This window comes from Salmo salar, chromosome ssa20 (genome assembly GCF_905237065.1).
Source record: "Salmo salar chromosome ssa20, Ssal_v3.1, whole genome shotgun sequence".
Taxonomy (NCBI): Eukaryota; Metazoa; Chordata; class Actinopteri; order Salmoniformes; family Salmonidae; genus Salmo; species Salmo salar.
Window position 1 is genome coordinate 73,755,262 of NC_059461.1, and position 22,880 is coordinate 73,778,141.

The 22,880-nt window shown below is 47.3% G+C and overlaps 1 protein-coding gene across 1 annotated transcript; it reads right to left on the reverse strand.

Annotated features, from left to right (window-relative positions):
- Positions 1 to 1,147: 1,147 nt before the first annotated feature.
- Positions 1,148 to 7,056, reverse strand: LOC106581313 (2-acylglycerol O-acyltransferase 1). The gene is made up of 6 exons (XM_014163281.2): positions 6,086 to 7,056; positions 5,766 to 5,944; positions 4,904 to 5,108; positions 4,411 to 4,585; positions 3,573 to 3,772; positions 1,148 to 2,914 (listed from the first exon to the last, which is right to left on the reverse strand). The coding sequence occupies exons 1-6, from the start codon at positions 6,180 to 6,182 to the stop codon at positions 2,760 to 2,762; spliced, it is 1,011 nt and encodes a 336-aa protein (XP_014018756.1). The 5' UTR covers positions 6,183 to 7,056; the 3' UTR covers positions 1,148 to 2,759.
- Between the last annotated feature and the right edge of the window lie 15,824 nt (positions 7,057 to 22,880).

Below are 22,880 nucleotides of genomic sequence, written 5' to 3' on the forward strand. Positions count from 1 at the left end.
AATAGTGACCAAAGGGATGTTGAGAGCTTCCAAAGAGCTATCTTTTATCAGGTGCTTGACAGTCTCACAGCTGAGCCGCAGATGCGTTTTTCAAAGAAGAATTGCGAGATAATGCAAGGGGTCCAGTCTCTCAACCCAAAGAGTACAACATTCTTGAATGAGGAGCCTTTGTTTGCCTTTGCTCAGACAGTCAGATTTAGAGGACCTCAAACATGAGGTTCATCAAACCAAGCGGCTTCTTGATTGGAGAGAGAAATGTGGAAGGGACAGACCGTCTACTCTCCTTGACTTTGTTGTGTTTCTAGAACCTTATAAAGAGGTCTTCCATGAGCTATTTCAACTTTGTAAGATTTCTGTTGTTACACCAGTCAGCAGTGCTTCTTGCGAGAGAAGCTTCTCAGCTTTAAAACTGATTAAAACCCACATTAGGACAACAATGGTTGATGACAGGTTAAGTTACTTCGGAATTCTCAGTGTTGAGTCAAGGAGGGCACGCTCCCTCAACATGGATGAGTTTGTGAAACATTTTGCCAGTTCTCACCAGAACCGCATAATTATGCTGTTTTAAATCTACCTAGGATAATTTGGCACTTAGGTGGTCCCTCTGGTCATGATTAAAACCTACACTGTGTACTAGCTAGTACACTGACATTGTAAAATGATAAATCCAAAGGTTATCATGTCACAGATTTAATTTGGTCTTGATTAGGCCAATTCCAAAACTTTCCTTTGCTATTAGTTAACATAATATATATGAGCATTAATATGATACTGTAAGTTTGTAATATTGATGGGCACTAAAATTATTTTTAAAGTCCGTTTCTGCTTGATACCTGGTATGTCAAATTGCGGTGTGTGTTTTTGTAAATGTACTTTTTTGTAAATAAACTATGCAATTTATGTAACACACAAATGCTATCTTATTTCCTTATTGCATGAGCTTTATTTTTGGGAAAATATTTTGGATGTTGAACACTTATAGACCCAGATTATATATTCATGAAAACAGAGTGACCCAAGTCTCTCCAGTATGTGAGTACAGTGTGTGTGTGTGTGTGTGTGTGTGTGTGTGTGTGTGTGTGTGTGTGTGTGTGTGTGTGTGTGTGTGTGTGTGTGTGTGTGTGTGTGTGTGTGTGTGTGTGTGTGTGTGTGTGTGTGTGTGTGTGTGTGTGTGAGAGAAAGAAATTGAGCTGCAGCTCCGAGGTAGAGACACTGACTAGTCATAATATTTTAAATAATTCTAGTGAACAAACCCTTTTGGACCACACTATCTGTCACATTGAAGAACTCTGGGTTAAGTGAATTATCACTTCTACCTCTAATCAGCAATCATAGGATTCATTCATGCTCCTTAGATGCCAGGTTAGGGTTACACACTAATTTACTGTCATGGTCCCCTGAAGTAGCCTTGGACACCCCCTGGCCACCCCATGTAGAAAACTCTAGTTCTGCCACTGCTTACAAAGATGAGGACCAAGAGCAAGAGAGGGAGTGAGGTGAATCATAGTGGAATCTGAAAAGACACGTATCCCGAAAGCATGATGATGTACTTATTACTATGTGCACATGCTAAACTAAAAGAAATGAATGAGCTGGGTAGCTAATTAAGTGTGTCATTGTAGCAAAGTATTTATAAACTAAAAATCAGATATCTTAAAAGTTTCCTTCATTTTTGTTCTATTATCTATACAATAGGCAATAATTGATTTTGGCCCAATGTGCCTGGCATATTCCAACTTTCAAGGAGCTTCCCGTTTTTTAATTGGGTTACTTTGCCTAAAAACATTTAGGCCTGCCTATATATATTTTAAAAAATCTGCCTCCCTGCCCAGCCTGGCATAAGTGGCCTAAAGGGTGTTTAGCATTCCCAGTGGCTCTGCAAGCATGGAGAGAATATTCCCCACTGCTGGCCTGCACCATCACATGAGCCTGAAGCCATAGACTGACCAAACTCCTTTCGAAAAATTAATTTAAAGCCACTGAGACTAATAAAGTAAATCAGCCTATATCCCCAATTAATAGACTACAATGATTTGATACAACGAAATGTTGTTTAAATGCTGAGCGCTTGGTAATGTCCCTGACTCCCTACCAGCCTTGTGTGTTGCACTCGCAAATGCTTCACAATGTATTTCTTTGTAGGCTATAGCCTTGAAATAATTGAAATAAAATAGCCTAAATAATACATTTTTGTTCCTTCTTAGACTCTTTGTCTGGCTCCTGACCTATTTAGAGTGTTTATATGTTGTTTAATATGACATGTAGCCTATTTGAAATGATGAACACTTCTTATATTCACCTTTTCATGTTCATTAAAATACTTTTCATTCAAGTCATGTGGTTTGGTTTCAATACTTCAAAACCAAATGGTAGGTCTAGGTAGTCACAAAAATAGATGGGTGTTGGTTAAATTGTGATTTTAATGAACGTGAAGGGGTTTTTAGAGAGCTGGTGGAAAGGAGATGGAGCGCCAGAGTGGTGCGCAATGAGCGGGATTTCCAACGCTCAACTCAGCTCACTTACTCTGGGCCTCTGCTGACTGTATAAGAGAGCAAAGGATGAGAGCGATGGCCGTTTGATTGTGTATATGGGTGTTCACTGTACATGTGTGCAAGCATGCACGTGTTCATTTCCCATGTGTGCTTTTGTGTATGTTTGCACTATGTTTGTTTGAAAGTCTGTATCAGTGTGTATTGGTCAGGAGCTGGTTGAATGGTGCAATCCTACAGTGTAGTGCTATCTGACTTCATTTAGTCTGGTCAGGTGAAGATGAGGTGCTGGTGCTCTAGGATCCTGTACTCAGCCTTGTGCTGCTCAAACAGCTTAGTCAGCGCCTCCAGGTAACAGCCATGCAGCCTGTCTACCTCAGCTGATGAGGGACTCATGTTCCTCTCCACCACTATGGGCTCTCCCACTGAGAAAGAGATGGAGGGAGGAAGGGAAGGGAAGGAGGGAAAGATGGGCCAAGGGTAGATGGAGAGAGAGAGATAGGCAGTGGAGAAAGAAAGAGTAAAAATACAGATGGGGTTCAGTGAGAGCAGAAAATGAAAGGCAGAGGAATTACAGAATGTTCAAATGTAGTCACTCAGAGGAGGAACAGGAGAGAAAGGGAGGGGAGAGATAAAGGAAGTGGAACAGAGGGCAAAACTGAGGACACATGAGTTTACAGCTTCTAAGGTGATTCGATTGGCTGTAGCCCAGTGACCCTTCACTGTGGATGGCTCTGTTCCAGCTGGTCACGATGTCTTGGCTGACCCCAGCTGCTGCCACGGTTACAGTTACCCTTAACACAGTTAGCTATGAACCAGTTTACCAGTTTCTCATATATATCGGCTGTTCTCCCTCTCCCTCAGTGAGCTTTTATTTTGCCATCTGGGTGATGACTAGCTAACTAGAAGAATTCCTTCAATCAGAGCACTGTGACTGCACATTGTTTCTAAATGTTGTTTGTAAATAGTTTAAGGAATATGTTTCCCCATAGACACAAATGGGTCATATTTTAGTCTCTTATTCCTCGTCAACTCTCTCTTTCCATGACTTTCCACCCACATTGTCCCCCATTCCCCACTCACCAATGGTGTAGATGGGTTGTCTGAAGGGCATGAAGCCCAAGCTGTACTGGAAGACCCCCCGGGCATGGAACAGAGGCAGGCTGAAGCCCAGGGTCTTCCTCATGCCCTCCTGGATGGTACGGATCAGGGAGCCCTTCGGGTTCTTCAGCTGATTAAACAGATCATTCTCCCCAAAGGAGAACACTGGCACCAGATGAGCCCTGGACACAGGACAGGGTGAGAGAACAAGTCCGCATTTTTACCAGCGGCATAATTCCACGTTTGACCGCAACCTCATAATTTGATGTTTGTGGTTGTTTGCAAAATCAATGTATTTCAATGTGATCTGATCCTTTTCGGGGGTTTTTTGCTAAAAAATCTATGTTCCTGTCATTATTGCTCTCACTATCTCCCTCATCACTCCCAGCTCATCCTCGGCTCACACCAATCTATCTAAAGTGGAATGTAGAGCGGCTACCCATAATCCTTCTGACCTGAGTCTATCCTAATTCTATTTTTAACAACTAAATGCCCAGTCAAATTAGTGATTATTTCAAATCTCTGAGCGGAGGACATAAATCAGTTATTCATGCAGGTGTGTGTGTACTGTAATATTACAGTGCATTTCCTTTCATCTCAACACATGGGTCATTAAAAGCCCTGGGGTTAAGATTCATAGTTCACTTTATGGCCTACAGTACATTCAGTAATGGCCCTTATGGAGGACATTTCAGTCAACATGAACATTTCTAGTACTTTATTTAAAACGAGATGGTTATAGATGATGAGTAGATTGACAGGAAATTAGGCAGGAAGGATGCATTTTTAAGTGTACAAGTGGACCCAGACAGAGACTCACCCACACCTGAGAGCAATCTTGACAAAGCCCTTCCTGTTGAGAGCCTCCAGGATGAGGCTCCCAGGCCTGGCCTCCAGGGACTCTGCCGTCCCGCCAATCACTATGATTGACACGTTGCCCCCTCCCTTCTGGCTCAACACATGGGTAAGACTCTTCTTGGAACAAGAAACAACCCCTTAGGGGAGGTACAGCACAGTATACTTAGAACAAATGTGGCCAGGAAAAAACAACGTTCACAGGGCAGAGTTTATTTGAAAAGACTTACAAATTCCACAATATGAAGAAAGAATTGTTGACAAACTAATACTGCACTACAGTGTGCAACACAATGTTTGGACCTTGAAATGTAATGTTCGGGTCCTTCAAAATGCACTCCAGTATTTACCTAACCTTGAAAGCTCACTGATAGTGTTTAAATGAGAAAAAACAGAAGCATTGTGGTGGAATGCATCTGATGGTTATGGTTCATAAATACATCCCTAACAAGGTTCACCTGAGGACATAAGGTACTCCCGGAAGAATGGGAAGCCGAACCAGATGCCGAGGGTATGCAGGTAAGGAGTCATTCCTGGATAGAGCTCTTGGAAACCTGTGTATTCTGTACAGAAATTCCCAAACGCTCCGGCTACCAGGATTCCGTGAGGATGGAACGCCATCAGGTAGTTCCTTTCTGGGTCTAGGTCACATGTCTTAATCAGCTGGCCACAGACACAGACAAGACATAAACAGTGAGAGGACAATGGATAAGACATAGGTTGAGTTCCTGCCTGACTAGATGTGCAGATGTTGCATTGCGTCAACCAATGGTCGTGTGCTACGTCATCGACTGTACAGTCGGGCATCAGATGGTTATGTCATATGATGTGGTTAGCTGATATGTTAAATACATATCCAGGCCTTGTAAGATCTGGCATACATCTGCAATGTAGTCGGCAGGAACTCAACCACAGAATGGGTGGATGTGACAGGGGCTGGGCCTTTAGCCATGGGATCACCATGATGTATTGGCCAATGACCACTTTACAATGGCTTTGACCTATATGAGCTATTAATACACCAAAGGGCAGTGGATAAAGAGTGGGTAGGCAGTCATGCTTGCCTTGAGACAAACGTCCTCAATTACATTTATCATTCAGTTATTAGGTGTTCGCATACAAACTGTGATATTATTAATTCAACATGGAATTCAATCAGTAATTCTGAGTGTCATTACACAAAGGCTGAAGTCTAAATTATGCAAAGAATGGTGCAATAACCTATTACTGTTGATAATAATTAGGCTTGATATTAGTTGGCCTCCATATATCATTACATGTATAGGCTACACAACCAGAAAACATCATACGCCTACTTACATGGATGGGGAAATAGTCTCCAAAGTGTTTCCACACGGTCCAGTGGCGTACCCAGTCAGACCTGCGGCCCCCAGCCTGAGGTGTGTCCCAGTCCAGGTAGAGCCACAGGGCATACAGTGCAGCCACATGCCAGTATCCATTCAACACGATCACAACATACACACAAAAACAACACTGCGCTAGACAGACAGGACAGGATGGAAGTGAAGAAAAATATGGGCATCACATGAGCAAGCACTGATTTTAATTGACCCCAACCCTGGGCCACTATGGTTATGATTTGCTGAAGATGAGGAAGTGCGCAGTAGCCTACCAGTTACCTCCAAAGAGAAAGCAGAAGACCCATTGAAGAACTGCAGCTGTCTGTAAACGTCGGTTGAACGGGATATTCAACGGTGCAAGCTCTATCTTGACCATGTCTGCGGTTCCCACTCCTGGCTTCTAAAAGGTTCCGCGGTCTTGGGCACAGAGCAGGGGAAGGGTCACTATCTTATGCCCCTGTCCTTGTCAAAATGTTTTTATACTCAGCAGCTATAACAAGGCGGTCATCCAAGTTCGTGGCATTTTGGCGAGACTTCATGCGCAGGACTATTCAAGTAAAATACAAATGATAGGCTATACTAATTTTTGTGTGCCTGGTCTCTTACCATACACTTGACTTTATCAACTTCCAAAACACTGCTCTAAATGGGCTGCTATATGATTGCAATATCAGGCTTTTGCCTACTCTGGTTTCTTTGTTCTAGCACCATCTTGTGGAAAACGTAAAGTACAACCAAGGAGTTAAATTGAGTACACCCAGAGAGGAAGAGGAGAGAGGTTTTACTTCACCCAAACTCTGTCCACAAAAATAAATGCACAAAGTGAGGAATTTTTGTATGGCGTTCAATGAGAGAGTTGAATTTGGTCTATAAAAATGTAATTACCAATTTGAAACATGAGGCATATTTGATCAAATAGAAGTTTTGTAATGGTTATGTTGTTACGAACGCACTGATATGCGTGGCATTTCGGCAACTTACCCAAAATGACTTTACATTGGGGTTGTGCTGGTTGTCATATAGATAGTTGGAGGACTCATCATGGATATTTTAGCATGGACATTGCCATTGAGGGCTTCCACCATTTTAAAGTAGTCAATTGGGTGGGGATTCCTATGAGTTGAGTGCCATCAGCCAATGAAGGAGAAGAAAATGGACTACTTTAAAATGGATATAGCATCAATAGCGCTGTCCATGATGTCACAGATGCTATAATGGCATAGATACAAAGATGAGTCAATCTATCAATTCAATTCAATGGGCTTTATTGGCATGTGTCACGTCCTGACCATAGAAAGCTGTTATTTTCTATGGTAGAGTAGGTCAGGGCGTGACAGGGGGGGTTTCTAGTTTCGTTTTTCTATGTCGTTATGTTCTAGTTTTGTATTTCTATGTTGGGGTTTGTTTGGGATGATCTCCAATTAGAGGCAGCTGGTCATCGTTGTCTCTAATTGGAGATCATATTTAAGTCGGTGTTTTTCCCACCTGTGTTTGTGGGAGATTGATTTGGAGTACGTATATGTTTACTCTTCGTCACGGTTTGTTGTTTTTGTTCAGTCAGTTTATTTTGTATGTATTGCATAGTTTCACAGTGAAAATAAAATGTGGAACGACACACACGCTGCACTTTGGTCCGCTCCTTCCTACGACAATCGTAACAGAATCTCCCGCCCCCAAAGGACCAAGCAGCGTGGAGTGGACCAGTGGACTTGGGAAGAGATATTGGACGGGAAAGGACCCTGGAGGCAGGCTGGGGAGTATCGCCGTCCTAAAGAGGAAATTGAGGCAGCGAAAGCGGAGCGCCGATATTACGAGGCACTATACCAACCACGAGGCAAGTGCGAGAGGCGGGCACACAGGGAGATTGGCAGTCAGGTTGGAAACCTGAGCCAACTCCCCGTGCTTACCGTGGGGAGCAAGTGACGAAGCAAGCACCGTGTTATGCGGTGATGCGCACTGTGTCGCCAGTACGCATTCACAGCCCAGTGCGATCTGTGCCCGCGCCCAGCATTTGTCGAGCTAGGTTGAGCATCCAGCCAGGACGGGTTGTGCCAGCTCTACGCTCGAGACCTCCAGTGCGCCTCCACAGCCCAGTATATCCTGTGCCTGCCCCACGTACCCGGCCTCCAGTGAGTCTATCCAGCCTGGTACGCCCTGTGCCTGCTCCTCGCACTTGCCCTGAGGTGCGTGTTACCAGTCTGGCGCCACCTGTGCCAGCCCCACGCATCAGGCCTCCAGTGCGCCTGCCCAGTCCGGGGTGTCCTGTTCCTGCTTCCCGCACTCGCCCTGAGGTGCGTGTTACCAGTCTGGCGCCACCTGTGCCAGCCCCACGCATCAGGCCTCCAGTGCGCATTCCCAGTCCAGGGGTGTCCTGTTCCTGCTCCCCGCACTTGCCCTGTGGTGCGTGTTACCAGTTTTGCGCCACCTGTGCCAGCGCCACGCATCAGGCCTCCAGTGCGCCTGCCCAGTTCGGGGTGTCCTGTTCCTGCTTCCCGCACTCGCCCTGAGGTGGGTGTTACCAGTCTGGCGCCACCTGTGCCAGCCCCACGCATCAGGCCTCCAGTGCGCATTCCCAGTCCAGAGCTTCCGGCGACAGTTCCCAGTTCAGAGCTTCCGGCGACAGTTCCCAGTCCAGAGCTTCTGGCGACAGTTCCCAGTCCAGAGCTTCTGGCGACAGTTCCCAGTCCAGAGCTTCTGGCGACAGTTCCCAGTCCAGAGCTTCCGGCGACAGTTCCCAGTCCAGAGCTTCCGGCGACAGTTCCCAGTCCAGAGCTTCTGGCGACGTTTTACAGTCCGGAACCTCCTGAGACGGCCCACAGTCCGGAACCTCCTGAGACGGCCCACAGTCCGGAACCTCCTGAGACGGCCCACAGTCCGGAACCTCCTGAGACAGCCCACAGTCCGGAACCTCCTGAGACGGCCCACAGTCCGGAGCCTCCAGCGACGTTCCCTAGTCTGGAGCCTCCAGCGACGTTCCCTAGTCTGGAGCCTCCAGCGACGTTCCCTAGTCCGGAGCCTCCAGCGACGTTCCCTTGTCCGGAGCCTCCAGCGACGGTCTGCAGTCCGGAGTCTTCAGCGACGGTCTGCAGTCCGGAGTCTCCAGTGGCGGTCTGCAGTCCGGAGTCTCCAGCGGCGGTCTGCAGTCCGGAGCCTCCAGCGACGTTCCCTAGTCCGGAGCCTCCAGCGACGTTCCCTTGTCCGGAGCCTCCAGCGACTGTCTGCAGTCCGGAGCCTCCAGCGGCGGTCTGCAGTCCGGAGTCTCCAGCGGCGGTCTGCAGTCCGGAGTCTCCAGCGGCGGTCTGCAGTTCGGAGTCTCCAGCGGCGGTCTGCAGTCCGGAGTCTCCAGCGGCGATCTGCAGTCCGGAGTCTCCAGCGGCGGTCTGCAGTCCAGAGCCTCCGGCGATGATCTGCGGTCCGGTTCCTCCGACGACGACGATCCAGGGTCGGGTGACACAAAAGCAGAGGGATCAGTGGGCGGAGTGGGGGTTACGCCCCGAACCAGAGCCGCCTCCTCTGCTGGAGGATCCGCGGGATGAGAAGGTTCTGCGTACTGCACCATAGACATTTGTCACCCTCCTTAACCCTCCCTTTTTTTGTTATTTTTTTGTTGTTTTTTAGGTGTGTTCGGAGTCCGCACCTTTGTGGGGGGGGGGGGTACTGTCACGTCCTGACCATAGAAAGCTGTTATTTTGTATGGTAGAGTAGGTCAGGGCGTGACAGGGGGGTTTTCTAGTTTCGTTTTTCTATGTTGTTATGTTCTCATTTTCTATTTCTATGTTGGGTTTTGTTTGGGATGATCTCCAATTAGAGGCAGCTGGTCATCGTTGTCTCTAATTGAAGATCATATTTAAGTAGGTGTTTTTCCCACCTGGGTTTGTGGGAGATTGATTTGGAGTACGTATATGTTTACTCTTCGTCACGGTTTGTTGTTTTTGTTCAGTCAGTTTATTTTGTATGTATTGCATAGTTTCACAGTGAAAATAAAATGTGGAACGACACACACGCTGCACTTTGGTCCGCTCCTTCCTACGACAATCGTGACAGCATGGGACACATATGTTTACATTGCCAAAGCAGGTGAAATAGATAATAAACAAAAGTGAAATTAACAATCAGAAACTAAAAGTAAACATTACACTCACAAAAGTTTCAAAAAAATAAGTACATTTCTAATGTCATATTATGGCTATATACAGTGTAACAATGTGCAGATAGTTGAAGTACAAAAAGGGAAAATAAGTAAACATAAATATGGGTTGTATTTACAATTGTGTTTGTGCTTCAGTTGTTGCCCTTTTCTTGTGGCAACAGGCCACAAATCTTGCTGCTGTGATGGCACACTGTGGTATTTCACCCAATAGATATGTCAGTTCACCAAAATTGGATTTGTTTTCTAATTCTTTGTGGGTCTGTGTAATATGAGGGAAATATTTGTCTCTAATATGGTCATACATTTGGCAGGAGGTTAGGAAGTGTCTGAGCCCGGTGCCTCCCACCATTAGCTCTGACAAATTGAAAACCCTAGTCATTGACGACTCCATTACCCGCAATATTATACTTAAAAAGAATCCGCCAGTGATCATACATTGTATGATCCAGGGGGCAGGGCTACCGACATAAAGGTTAATCTGAAGATGGTGCTGGCTGAGGTTTAAACTGGCGAGTGTAGACTGTATAGGGATATTGTTATTCACATCGGCACCAACGATGTTTGGATTAAACCATCAGCTACATAACTTCAGCATGTAATTTAGCTAGAAAGATGTGTTGGCATCGAGTAATTGTCTCTGGCCCCCTCCCAGTTAAGGGGAGTGATGAGCTCTACAGCAGACTTGCACAACTCAATCACTGGTTGAAAACGGTTTTCTGCCCCTCCCAAAAGATAGTGTGACTCCCCCACAAACAGGCCTAAGCCTGGCCTGCTGAGGAGTGATGGTCTCCATCCAAGCTTGAGGGGTGCTCTCATCTTATTTATCAACATAGACATGGCTCTAACGCTCCTAGCTCCACAATGAGATGGGGTGCAGGCCAGGCAGCAAGCTGTTAGCCAGCCTGCCCGCTTAGTGGAATCTGCCACTAGCACAGTCAGTATAGTCAGCTCAGTTCTCCCCATTGAGACCATGTCTGTGCCTCGATCTAGGTCAGGAAAAACTAGACATAGCTATCACGTTTAGGTAAGACCCAGATGCAGACAGTGTCGAGGTAACACAAGTTTTTACAACAACAGGGGCAGGCAAACAGGTCAAGGCTGTCACGTCCTGACCATAGAAAGCTGTAATTTTCTATGGTAGAGTAGGTCAGGGCGTGACAGGTTTTTTTTTCTAGTTTAGATTTTCTATGTTGTTATGTTCTAGTTTTGTATTTCTATGTTGGGTTTTGTTTGGGATGATCTCCAATTAGAGGCATCTGGTCAGCGTTGTCACTAATTGGAGATCATACTTAAGTAGGTGTTTTTCCCACCTGAGTTTGGGGGAGATTGTCTTTGAGTTAGTGAATGTTTCACCTCTGCATCACGGTTTGTTGTTTTTTGTTATTCAGTTTATTTGTATGTATTGCATAGTTTCACAGTTTAATAAAGAAAATGTGGAACGATACACACGCTGTGCTTTGGTCCGCTCCTTCATCCTACGACAACCGTGACAAAGGCAGGCAAGGGTCAATAATCCAGAGCTTCCGGCGACAGTTCCCAGTCCAGAGCTTCCGGCGACAGTTCCCAGTCCAGAGCTTCCGGCGACAGTTCCCAGTCCAGAGCTTCCGGCCACAGTTCCCAGTCCAGAGCTTCTGGCGACAGTGCCCAGTCCAGAGCTTCCGGCAATGTTTTACAGTCCGGAACCTCCTGAGATGACCCGCAGTCCGGAACCTCCAGAGACGTCCCGCAGTCCGGAACCTCCTGAGACGACCCGCAGTCCAGAACCTCCTGAGACAGCCCGCAGTCCGGAACCTCCTGAGACGGCCCGCAGTCCGGAACCTCCTGAGACGGCCCGCAGTCCGGAATCTCCTGAGACGGCCCGCAGTCCAGAGTCTCCAGCGGTGGTCCGCAGTCCAGAACCTCCGGTGTTGATCCACAGTCCGGGTCCTTCGGCGACGATCCAGGGTCCGGTGACACAAAAGCGGAAGGGTCAGCGGGCAGAGTGGGGGTTACGCCCCGAACCGGAGCCGCCTCCTCTGCTGGAGGATCCGCGGGATAAGAAGGTTCTTCGTACTGCACCAGAGCCGCCATAGACATTAGTCACCCGCCCTAACCCTCCCTTTTTTTTCTATTTTTTTTGTCTTAGGTGCGTTCGGAGTCCGCACCTTGGGGTGGGGGGTACTGTCACGTCCTGACCATAGAAAGCTGTTATTGTCTATGGTAGAGTAGGTCAGGGCGTGACAGTTTTTTTTTCTAGTTTAGATTTTCTATGTTATTATGTTCTAGTTTTGTATTTCTATGTTGGGTTTTGTTTGGGATGATCTCCAATTAGAGGCAGCTAATCATCGTTGTCACTAATTAGAGATCATACTTAAGTAGGTGTTTTTCTCACCTGGGTTTGTGGGAGATTGTCTTTGAGTTAGTGAATGTTTCACCTCTGCGTCACGGTTTGTTTTTTGTTATTCAGTTTATTTGTATGTATTGCATAGTTTCACAGTTTAATAAAGAAAATGTGGAACGATACACACGCTGTGCTTTGGTCCGCTCCTTCATCCTACGACAACCGTGACAAAGGCAGGCAAGGGTCAATAATCCAGAGCTTCCGGCGACAGTTCCCAGTCCAGAGCTTCCGGCGACAGTTCCCAGTCCAGAGCTTCCGGCCACAGTTCCCAGTCCAGAGCTTCTGGCGACAGTGCCCAGTCCAGAGCTTCCGGCAATGTTTTACAGTCCGGAACCTCCTGAGACGGCCCGCAGTCCGGAACCTCCTGAGACGGCCCGCAGTCCAGAGTCTCCAGCGGTGGTCCGCAGTCCAGAACCTCCGGTGATGATCCACAGTCCGGGTCCTTCGGCGACGATCCAGGGTCCGGTGACGACCGTGACAAAGGCAGGCAAGGGTCAATAATCCAGAGAGGGTGTAAACGGTCCAGAACAGCAGGCAATCTCAGGGTCAGGGCAGGCAGGGGTCAATAATCCAGAACAGTGTGGTAAGGTACAAAACGGCAGGCAGTGTCAGGGTCAGGGCAGGCAGAAAAGGTCAAAACCGGGAAGGACTAGAAAACAGGAGCAAGAAACAGGCAGGAGCAGGGAAACAACGCTGGTAGGTTTTACAAACAAAATGACCTGGCAAAAGACAAACAGAGAACACAGGTATAAATACACAGGAGATAATGGGGAAGATGGGAGACACCTGGAGGGTGGGGTGGTAGACAATTACAAAGACTGTTGAAACAGATCAGGGTGTGACAATTGCGTGTTCGACTTAGCAATCACACTGGAATAAAGACCTCATCCATTCCTGTCACTATCGAAAGAGATTGTGATAATATCTCACATCTCAAAATAGGACTACATAATGTTAGATCCCTCACTTCCAAGGCAGTCATAGTCAATGAACTAATCACTGATCATACTGTAACCTTGATGTGATTGGCTTGACTGAAACATGGCTCAAGCCTGATGAATTTACTATATTAAATGAGGCCTCTCCTCCTGGATATACTAGTGACCACATCCCCGCACATCCCTCAAAGGCAGAGGTGTTGCTCACGTTTACGACAGCAAATTTCAATTTACAAAGAAAATAAAAAAATACATTTGAGCTTGTAGTTATGAAGTCTCTGCAGAAGTCTATGAAGTCTATATTGTTTACAGGCCTCCTGGGCCGTATACAGCGTTCCTCACTGAGTTCCCTGAATTCCTGTCGGACCTTGTAGTCACGTTTTTGGAGAAGTCCATAGACCCACTCCAAAAGGCTTTCAGCGCCATCATCGACTCAGTGGTGTTTGTCCAACATGAATCCGGACCTATGCATTGCCACAGTCATACCAAGGATCTAGTTTTGTCCTATGAAATAAATATTGTGGATCTAAAAACAAATCCTCATAATCCTAGACTATCGGACCACCATCTTAATATGTTCGCAATCGCAACAAATAATCTACTCAGACCCCAACCAAGGATTATCATAAAGCTCCGCCTTATCTCAGCTCACTGGTCACCATAGCAACACCCACCCGTAGCGCTCCAGCAGGTATATCTCACTGTACATCCCCAAAGCCAACACCTCATTTGGCCGCCTTTCCTTACAGTTCTCTGCTGCCAATGACCGGAACAAATTGCAAAAATCATTGAAGTTGGAGACTTATATCTCCCTCACTAACTTCAAGCATCGGCTGTCAGAGCAGCTTACCGATCGCTGCAGCTGTACACAGCCCATCTGTAAATATCCCATCCAACCAACTACCTACCTCACCCCCATATTTGTTTTTTGTTTTTTTCTTCTCTTTTGCACATCAGTATTTCTTCTTGCACTTCCTCATCTGCACATCTATCACTCCAGTGTCAATTGCTAAATTGTAATTACTTTGCACCTATGGCCTATTTATTGCCTTACCTCCTTACTTCCTTTGCACACATTGTATACAGATTTTCTATTGTGTTATTGACTGTTTATCCCATGTGTAACTCTGTGTTGTTGTTTTTGTCACACTGCTTTGCTTTATCTTGGCCAGGTCGCAGTTGTAAATGAGAACTTGTTCTCAACTGGCCTTCCTGGTTAAATAAAGGTGAAATAAAATAAAAACAAAAATATTGACTTCGTCCGTCCTAGCTCGGATTGCCTCATCTGCTCGTCGTTCCCTTATGCCATAGTTTGTACATCTCAATTGTCAGTAGAAACCACATTTGTTTAAGCAAGTCATCCTATCAGCCATGTTTTTAAATCAGGCAGTAAATGAGGCTGTCACGTCCTGACCAGTAAAGGAGTCATTTGTCATTGTAGTATGGTCAGGGCGTGGCAGGGGGTGTTGTTTTTGTGTGTTTTGGGGTTGGTTTATTTAGAGGGAATTTGTTCTAGTTGTCATTTTCTATGTTCGTTTTCTATGTGTGGCCGAGTATGGTTTTGTCACGTCCTGGCCAGTATAAGGTTAATTGTTTTTGTAGTTTGGTCAGGACGTGGCAGAGGGTATTTGTTTTATGTGGTTCGGGGTGGTGTGTTTGTGTAAAGGGTGTTTGATTTAGTATTTCCGGGTTTTTGGTTGATGGTCTATGTGTTTGTATTCTATGGTTAGTCTGGTGTGTGTGTTTCTATGTTTGGTTAATTGGGGTTGGGACTCTCAGTTGAAGGCAGGTGTTGTCTATCTGCCTTTGATTGAGAGTCCCATATATTAGGGTGTGTTTGTGTGTGTGATTTGTGGGTGATTGTTCTGTGTTGAGCTTTGCTTTGCCAGACTGTTTGTTAGTTGTTCGTTTTTCGGTTTTGTTATTTTGTATGTTCATTTTTGAAGATAATTAAAAATCAAGATGAGCATTCACGTACCTGCTGCGTTTTGGTCCTCATTCACCGACAACAACCGTGACAGAATCACCCACCACTCAAGGACCAAGTAGCAGAAGAAGGAGCAGAGGGAATTCGAGTTGGACTGGCGGGAGAAATGGACCTGGGAGGAAGTTCTGGACGGGGCCGGACCTTGGCACCAGGCTGGGGATTATCGACGCCCGCAGTGGGAAATTGAGGCAGCCAAGGCAGAGAGGCGGTGGTACGAGGCCAAGTACGCGCTGAAGGAGAAGCACGAGAGGCACCCCCAAGAAACATTTTTGGGGGGGCACACGGGTAGTTTGGCTAGGCGTAAGAAGAGCCGGAAGCCAGCTACCCGTGGTTATATGGAGGAGCGTATGGGGTGGAGAGCGCTATGTTTCGCTGAGGAGCGCTATGTTTCGCTGAGGAGCGCACTATCTCACCCATACGCACGCACAGTCCGGTGCGCGTTATTCCAGCCCCTCGCAGGTGCCGTGCTAGAGCGGGCATCCAGCCTGGTAGGAGGATGCCCGCGCAGCGCATCTGGTCGCCGGTACGCCTCCGAGGACCAGGCTACCCAACTCCCGCTCTACGCACGGCTACCATCAGGCCCCTGCACAGCCCAGTCTGCCCTGTACGAGCACCCCGCTCGTACAGGGCTACTAGTTCCATCCAGCCAAGACGGGTTGTGCAGGAGGTAAGATCGAGACCGACTGTGCGCCTCCATAGCCCTGGGTTTCCAGCTCCTGTCTCTCGTGCGGACCCGGAAGTGCGTCAACCCAGTCCGACTCGTCCTGTTCCCGCTCCCGCACTAGCCTGGAGGTGCGTGTACATAATCTGGTAAGCCCAGTACCAGCACCACGCACCAGGCTACAAGTGCGTCAACCCAGCCACGCCAGTCAACAGTCACCAGAGCTGCCCGCCAGTCAACAGTCGTCACCAGAGCTGCCCGCCAGTCAACAGTCGTCACCAGAGCTGCCCGCCAGTCAACAGTCATCACCAGAGCTGCCCGCCAGTCAACAGTCGTCACCAGAGCTGCCCGCCAGTCAACAGTCGTCACCAGAGCTGCCCGCCAGTCAACAGTCGTCACCAGAGCTGCCCGCCAGTCAACAGTCGTCACCAGAGCTGCCCGCCAGTCAACAGTCGTCACCAGAGCTGCCCGCCAGTCAACAGTCGTCACCAGAGCTGCCCGCCAGTCAACAGTCGTCACCAGAGCTGCCCGCCAGTCAACAGTCGTCACCAGAGCTGCCCGCCAGTCAACAGTCGTCACCAGAGCTGCCCGCCAGTCAACAGTCGTCACCAGAGCTGCCCGCCAGTCAACAGTCGTCACCAGAGCTGCCCGCCAATCAACAGTCGTCACCAGAGCTGCCCGCCAGTCAACAGTCGTCACCAGAGCTGCCCGCCAGTCAACAGTCGTCACCAGAGCTGCCCGCCAGTCAACAGTCGTCACCAGAGCTGCCCGCCAGTCAACAGTCGTCACCAGAGCTGCCCGCCAGTCAACAGTCGTCACCAGAGCTGCCCGCCAGTCAACAGTCGTCACCAGAGCTGCCCGCCAGTCAACAGTCGCCGGAGCTGCCCGCCAGTCAACAGTCGCCGGAGCTGCCCGCCAGTCAACAGTCGCCGGAGCTGCCCAGACTGCGCCGAACTGCCGGAGTGGCCAGACTGCGCCGAACTGCCGGAGTGGCCAGACTGCGCCGAACTGCCGGAGTGGCCAGACTGCGCCGAACTGCCGGAGTGGCCAGACTGCGCCGAACTGCCGGAGTGGCCAGACTGCGCCGAACTGCCGGAGTGGCCAGACTGCGCCGAACTGCCGGAGTGGCCAGACTGCGCCGAACTGCCGGAGTGGCCAGACTGCGCCGAACTGCCGGAGTGGCCAGACTGCCCCGAACTGCCGGAGTGGCCAGACTGCCCCGAACTGCCGGAGAGGCCAGACTGTCCCGAGTTGCCGGACTGCCCAGACTGTCCCGAGTGGCCAGACTGGCCCGACTGCCCCCCGGCGATGCCAGACTGGCCCGACTGCCCCGCGGCGATGCCAGAGTGGCCCGACAGCCTGGAACGGCCGGAACCAGAGCCACCTCCAGAAATAGGTGGGTTGGGGAGGGGGGTGTAGCACAGTGCCGTTGTTGACGGCAGCCACCCTCCCTTCCCTCCCTTTAGAAAAAGGGGAATTTTTTTTGGTGTTGCTTGGTGTTATTTTTTAAGGTGCTTCTGGGGTAGCACCTTTGAGAGGGGTACTGTCACGTCCTGGCCAGTATAAGGTTAATTGTTTTTGTAGTTTGGTCAGGACGTGGCAGAGGGTATTTGTTTTATGTGGTTCGGGGTGGTGTGTTTGTGTAAAGGGTGTTTGATTTAGTATTTCCGGGTTTTTGGTTGATGGTCTATGTGTTTGTATTCTATGGTTAGTCTGGTGTGTGTGTTTCTATGTTTGCTTAATTGGGGTTGGGACTCTCAGTTGAAGGCAGGTGTTGTCTATCTGCCTTTGATTGAGAGTCCCATATATTAGGGTGTGTTTGTGTGTGTGATTTGTGGGTGATTGTTCTGTGTTGAGCTTTGCTTTGCCAGACTGTTTGTTAGTTGTTCGTTTTTCGGTTTTGTTATTTTGTATGTTAATTTTTGTAGTTAATAAAAATCAAGATGAGCATACACGTACCTGCTGCGTATTGGTCCTCCTTCACCGACAACAACCGTGACAGGTTTCCAATCAGAGGCAGGTGTCTTTTGTTGTCTCTGATTGGAAGCCATACTTAGGCAGCCCTTTTTTCCTTTGGGTTTGTGGGTAGTTGTTTTCTGTATAGCCTGTGTGCCTTACAGAACTCTTGTTGTTTATTTTGTTTGAGTCTTCTCTCTAAATAAAGTAAGGAGATGAGCACTATACCCGCTGCGCTTTGGTCTGTCCCTTACGACGCTTATGACAGAGGCTGAATGAACGGTTTCGCTGCCAGACAAGGCTCCGATGATAGCCAGGTGTAGCGGTGGTAAGGATCACTCCATGGTGCTAAAAAGAAAGCTCTGCTGTTGGGACAGCTTTTTGTAGGCCCTAACAGTTTGTGGGCATCGTTTGTTACTGTTATGGTGCAATTAATGTATTGTTAAGTGTTGTATTGTGTAGTGGCTTTGCTGGCATGCATCCTCCAATTGGCTAACTTGTGTGGCGGATGAATCAGAATTAGTTGGGTAACATTGATAATTAAGATGTTTTATTTGGTTAACCTCTCTGGGCTAGGCGGGACGAATTCGTCCCACCTACGTAACAGCCAGTTGAATCCTGTGGCGCGATTTTCAAAACCTTTGAAATGCTATTACTTCAATTTCTCAAACATATGACTATTTTACAGCTATTTAAAGACAAGACTCTCGTTAATCTAACCACACTGTCCGATTTCAAAAAGGCTTTACAACGAAAGCAAAACATTAGATTATGTCAGCAGAGTACCAAGCCAGAAATAATCAGACACCCATTTTTCAAGCTAGCATATAATGTCACAAAAACCGAGAAGACAGCTAAATGCAGCACTAACCTTTGATCTTCATCAGATGACAACCCTAGGACATTATGTTATACAATACATGCATGTTTTGTTCAATCAAGTTCATATTTATATCAAAAACCAGCTTTTTACATTAGCATGTGACGTTCAGAACTAGCATACCCCCCGCAAACTTCCGGCGAATTCACTAACAATTTACTAAATTACTCACGATAAACGTTCACAAAAAGCATAACAATTATTTTAAGAATTATAGATACAGAACTCCTCTATGCACTCGATATGTCCTATTTTAAAATAGCTTTTTGGTGAAAGCACATTTTGCAATATTCTAAGTACATATCACGGGCTAGCTATTTAGACACCCGGCAAGTTTAGCACTCACCAATATCAGGTTTACTATTATAAAAGTTTGATTACCTTTTGTTGTCTTCGTCAGAATGCACTCCCAGGACTGCTACTTCAATAACAAATGTTGGTTTGGTCCAAAATAATCCATCGTTATATCCGAATAGCGGCGTTTTGTTCGTGCGTCCCAGACACTATCTGAAATGGTAAATCAGGGTCGTGCGCATGGCGCAATTCGTGACAAAAAAAATCTAAATATTCCATTACCGTACTTCGAAGCATGTCAACCGCTGTTTAAAATCAATTTCTATGCCATTTTTCTCGTAAAAAAGCGATAATATTCCGACCGGGAATGTCCATTTAGCTAAACAGAGGAAAGTAAACAAAGCTTTCGGTCGACGCGGGCACGAGCCTGAGTCTCACAGTACTGTAACCAGCCACTACCCAAACGCGCTACTTTTTTTCAGCCAGAGCCTGCAAAGCCACGATTCAGCTTTTTACCGCCTTCTGAGACCCTATGGCAGCCGTAGGAAGTGTCACGGGACAGCTAAGATCCTCACTCTTCAATAAACAGAGACAAGAAGAACGACACCTTGTCAGACAGGCCACTTCCTGCATGAAACCTTCTCAGTTTTTTGCCTGCCAAATGAGTTCTGTTATACTCAGACACCAGTTTTAGAAACTTTAGGGTGTTTTCTATCCATATGTAATAAGTATATGCATATTCTAGTTACTGGGTAGGAGTGGTAACCAGATTAAATCGGGTACGTTTTTTATCCGGCGGTGAAAATACTGCCCCCTAGCCCTAACAGGATAATATGTTTATGTGAGATAATTGTCATTAGAATGTATCCCTTTGGACTCTGGTGTCTTTCAGTTGCACTTTTCCCTCAGCTGGGGATCAGTCACATGGGGCCCAGAGAGGGGAGAGGTCAGGCTTGTCTTTTACATGTCCCTGGTGCTATGCAGAATATCAGAAAGGGAAGAGGACAGAATGGAACATTGTCTACATATGTGTATGTGTGTGTGTGTGTGTGTTTTACTGAGGATCGGCATCTATGAGATTGCACGGACAGAGGAGATTTACGATGTCTTTTGATAATAACGCCTAAAGAGCATTCCAGAGAACATGAGCTAATGGTACTGTTCTATACCGTACCAGGGAGAGACGGTTCCAGTTTGGAGTAGGAGGACCAGACACTGGTCTATACAATGAACACTGTTGATACAGCAGTTACTGTCTGCTATGTTTTATAGATATCTTTCATACAAAACTTAACCTTGTGACCCATTCTATGTATCTGTGGTTCGTCATGTACGTTGAGAGGGGTGTATCTTGGCTATTAAAGCTCCTTGTACTTTTGTGTAATCACTTTTCAATGGTTCATTAGAGCTAGCACACCATTGAAAGTCAAAGAGCTTTTGCAAAAAGCTCTTAATTATTAAAGATGTAGTTATAAGTATAACTCTGACTGGTGTGTGAAGTTTGTAACTCTCCTCATTTGGTAATGCAGAAATTAGCCACCACAGAAATCATCCCGGTATGATGCAATTTGCAACACATGATGCAAAATGCTCATACAGGGAGCCTGGTTCATCTCTAGGTTTTTTCCTAGGTTCCTGCATTTCTAGGGAGTTTTTCCTAGCCACAGTGCTTCTACATCTGCATTGCTTGCTGTTTGGGATTTTAGGCTGGGTTTCTCTATCGCACATTGCGACATCTGCTGATGTAAAAAGGGCTTTATAAATACATTTGAAAGTTACATATCTTGAAAACTTGTTTGCTGACAAGCGAAACATTCTGGGACTATGTCAACAATGGACTAATGAAACAAATACCAAAAAATTGTTTTGGGGTGAAGTTTTCCTTTAAGGCAGCCCCCACACCTATCTGATTCAGAGGGGTTGGGTTGAATGACGGATTACCAGGACGTGTACTCTGAGCATGCGCTGACCAACTGGCAAGTGTCTTCACTGATATTTTCAACCTCTCCCTGACTGAGTCTGTAATACCAACATGTTTCAAGCAAACCACCATAGTCCCTGTTCCCAATGACACTAAGGTAACCTGCCTAAATGACTACCGACCCAGAGCACTCACGTATGTAGCCAAGTGCTTTGAAAGGCTGGTCATGGCTCAAATCAACACCATTATCCCAGAAACCCTAGACCCACTCCAATTTGCAAACCGCCCCAACAGATCCAGAGATGATGCAATCTCTATTGCACTCAACACTGCCCTTTCCCACCTGGACATAAGGAACACCTACGTGAGAATGCTATTCATTGACTACAGCTCAGCGTTCAACACCATAGTGTCCTCAAAGCTCATCACTAAGCTAAGGACCGTGGGACTAAACACCTCCCTCTGCAACTGGATCCTGGACTTCCTGACGGGCCAACCCTGGTGGTAAGGGTAGGTAACAACACATCCACCATGCTGATCATCAACATGGGGGCCCCTCAGGGGTGCATGCTCAGCCTCCTCCTGTACTCCCTGTTCACTCATGACTGCACGGCATGACTCCAACACCATCATTAAGTTTGCAGATGACACAACAGTGGTAGGCCTGATCACCGAAAATGACGAGAAAAACCAGCCCCGTCGCGGACCACGATGTCTTGCTCCCAGACAGACTAAACAACTTATTTTCTCGCTTGAGGGCCACTGACATGGCCCGCTACCAAAACCTGTGGGCTCTCCTTCACTGCAGCCAATGTGAGTAAAACATTTGAATGTGTTAACCCTCGCAAGGCTGCAGGCCCAGACGACATCCCCGGCCGCGTCCTCAGAGCATGCGCAGACCAGCTGGCTGGTGTGTTTACGGACATATTCAATCAATCCTTATCCCAGTCTGCTGTTCCCACATGCTTCAAGAGGGACACCATTGTTCCTGTTCCCAAGAAAGCTAAGGTAACTGAGCTAAATGACTACCGCCCTGTAGCACTCACTTCCGTCATCAGGAAGTGCTTTGTGAGACTAGTCAAGGACCATATCACCTACACCCTACCTGACACCCTAGACCCACTCCAATTTGCTTATTGCCCCAATAGGTCCACAGACGACACAATCGGAATCACACTGCACACAGGTTAACCCATCTGGACAAGAGGAATACCTATGTAAGAATGCTGTTCAACGATTACAGCTCAGCATTTCACACCATAGTACCCTCCAAACTCGTCATTAAGCTCGAGACCTTGGGTCTCGACCCCGCCCTGTGCAACTGGGTCCTGGACTTCCTGACGGGCCGCCCCCAGGTGGTGAGGATAGGTAACAACATCTCCACCCCGCTGATCCTCAACACTGATCCCCACAAGGGTGCATTCTCAGCCTTCTCCTGTACTCCCTGTTCACCCACGACTGCGTGGCCATGCACTCTTCCAACTCAATCATCAAGTTTGCAGATGACACTACAGTGGTAGGCTTGATTACCAACAACGACGAGACGGCCTACAGGGAAGAGGTGAGGGCCCTCGGAGTGTGGTGTCAGGAAAATAACCTCACACTCAATGTCAACAAAACAAAGGAGATGATCGTGGACTTCAGGAAACAGCAGAGGGAGCAGCCCCCTATCCACATTGACGGGACAGTAGTGGAGAGGGTGGAAAGTTTTAAGTTCCTCGGCGTACACGTCACGGACAAACTGAAATGGTCCACCCACACAGACAGCGTGGTGAAGAAGGCGCAGCAGCGCCTCTTCAACCTCAGGAGGCTGAAGAAATTCGGCTTGTCACCAAAAACACTCACAAACTTTTACAGATGCACAATCGAGAGCATCCTGTCGGGCTGTATCACCGTCTGGTAAGGCA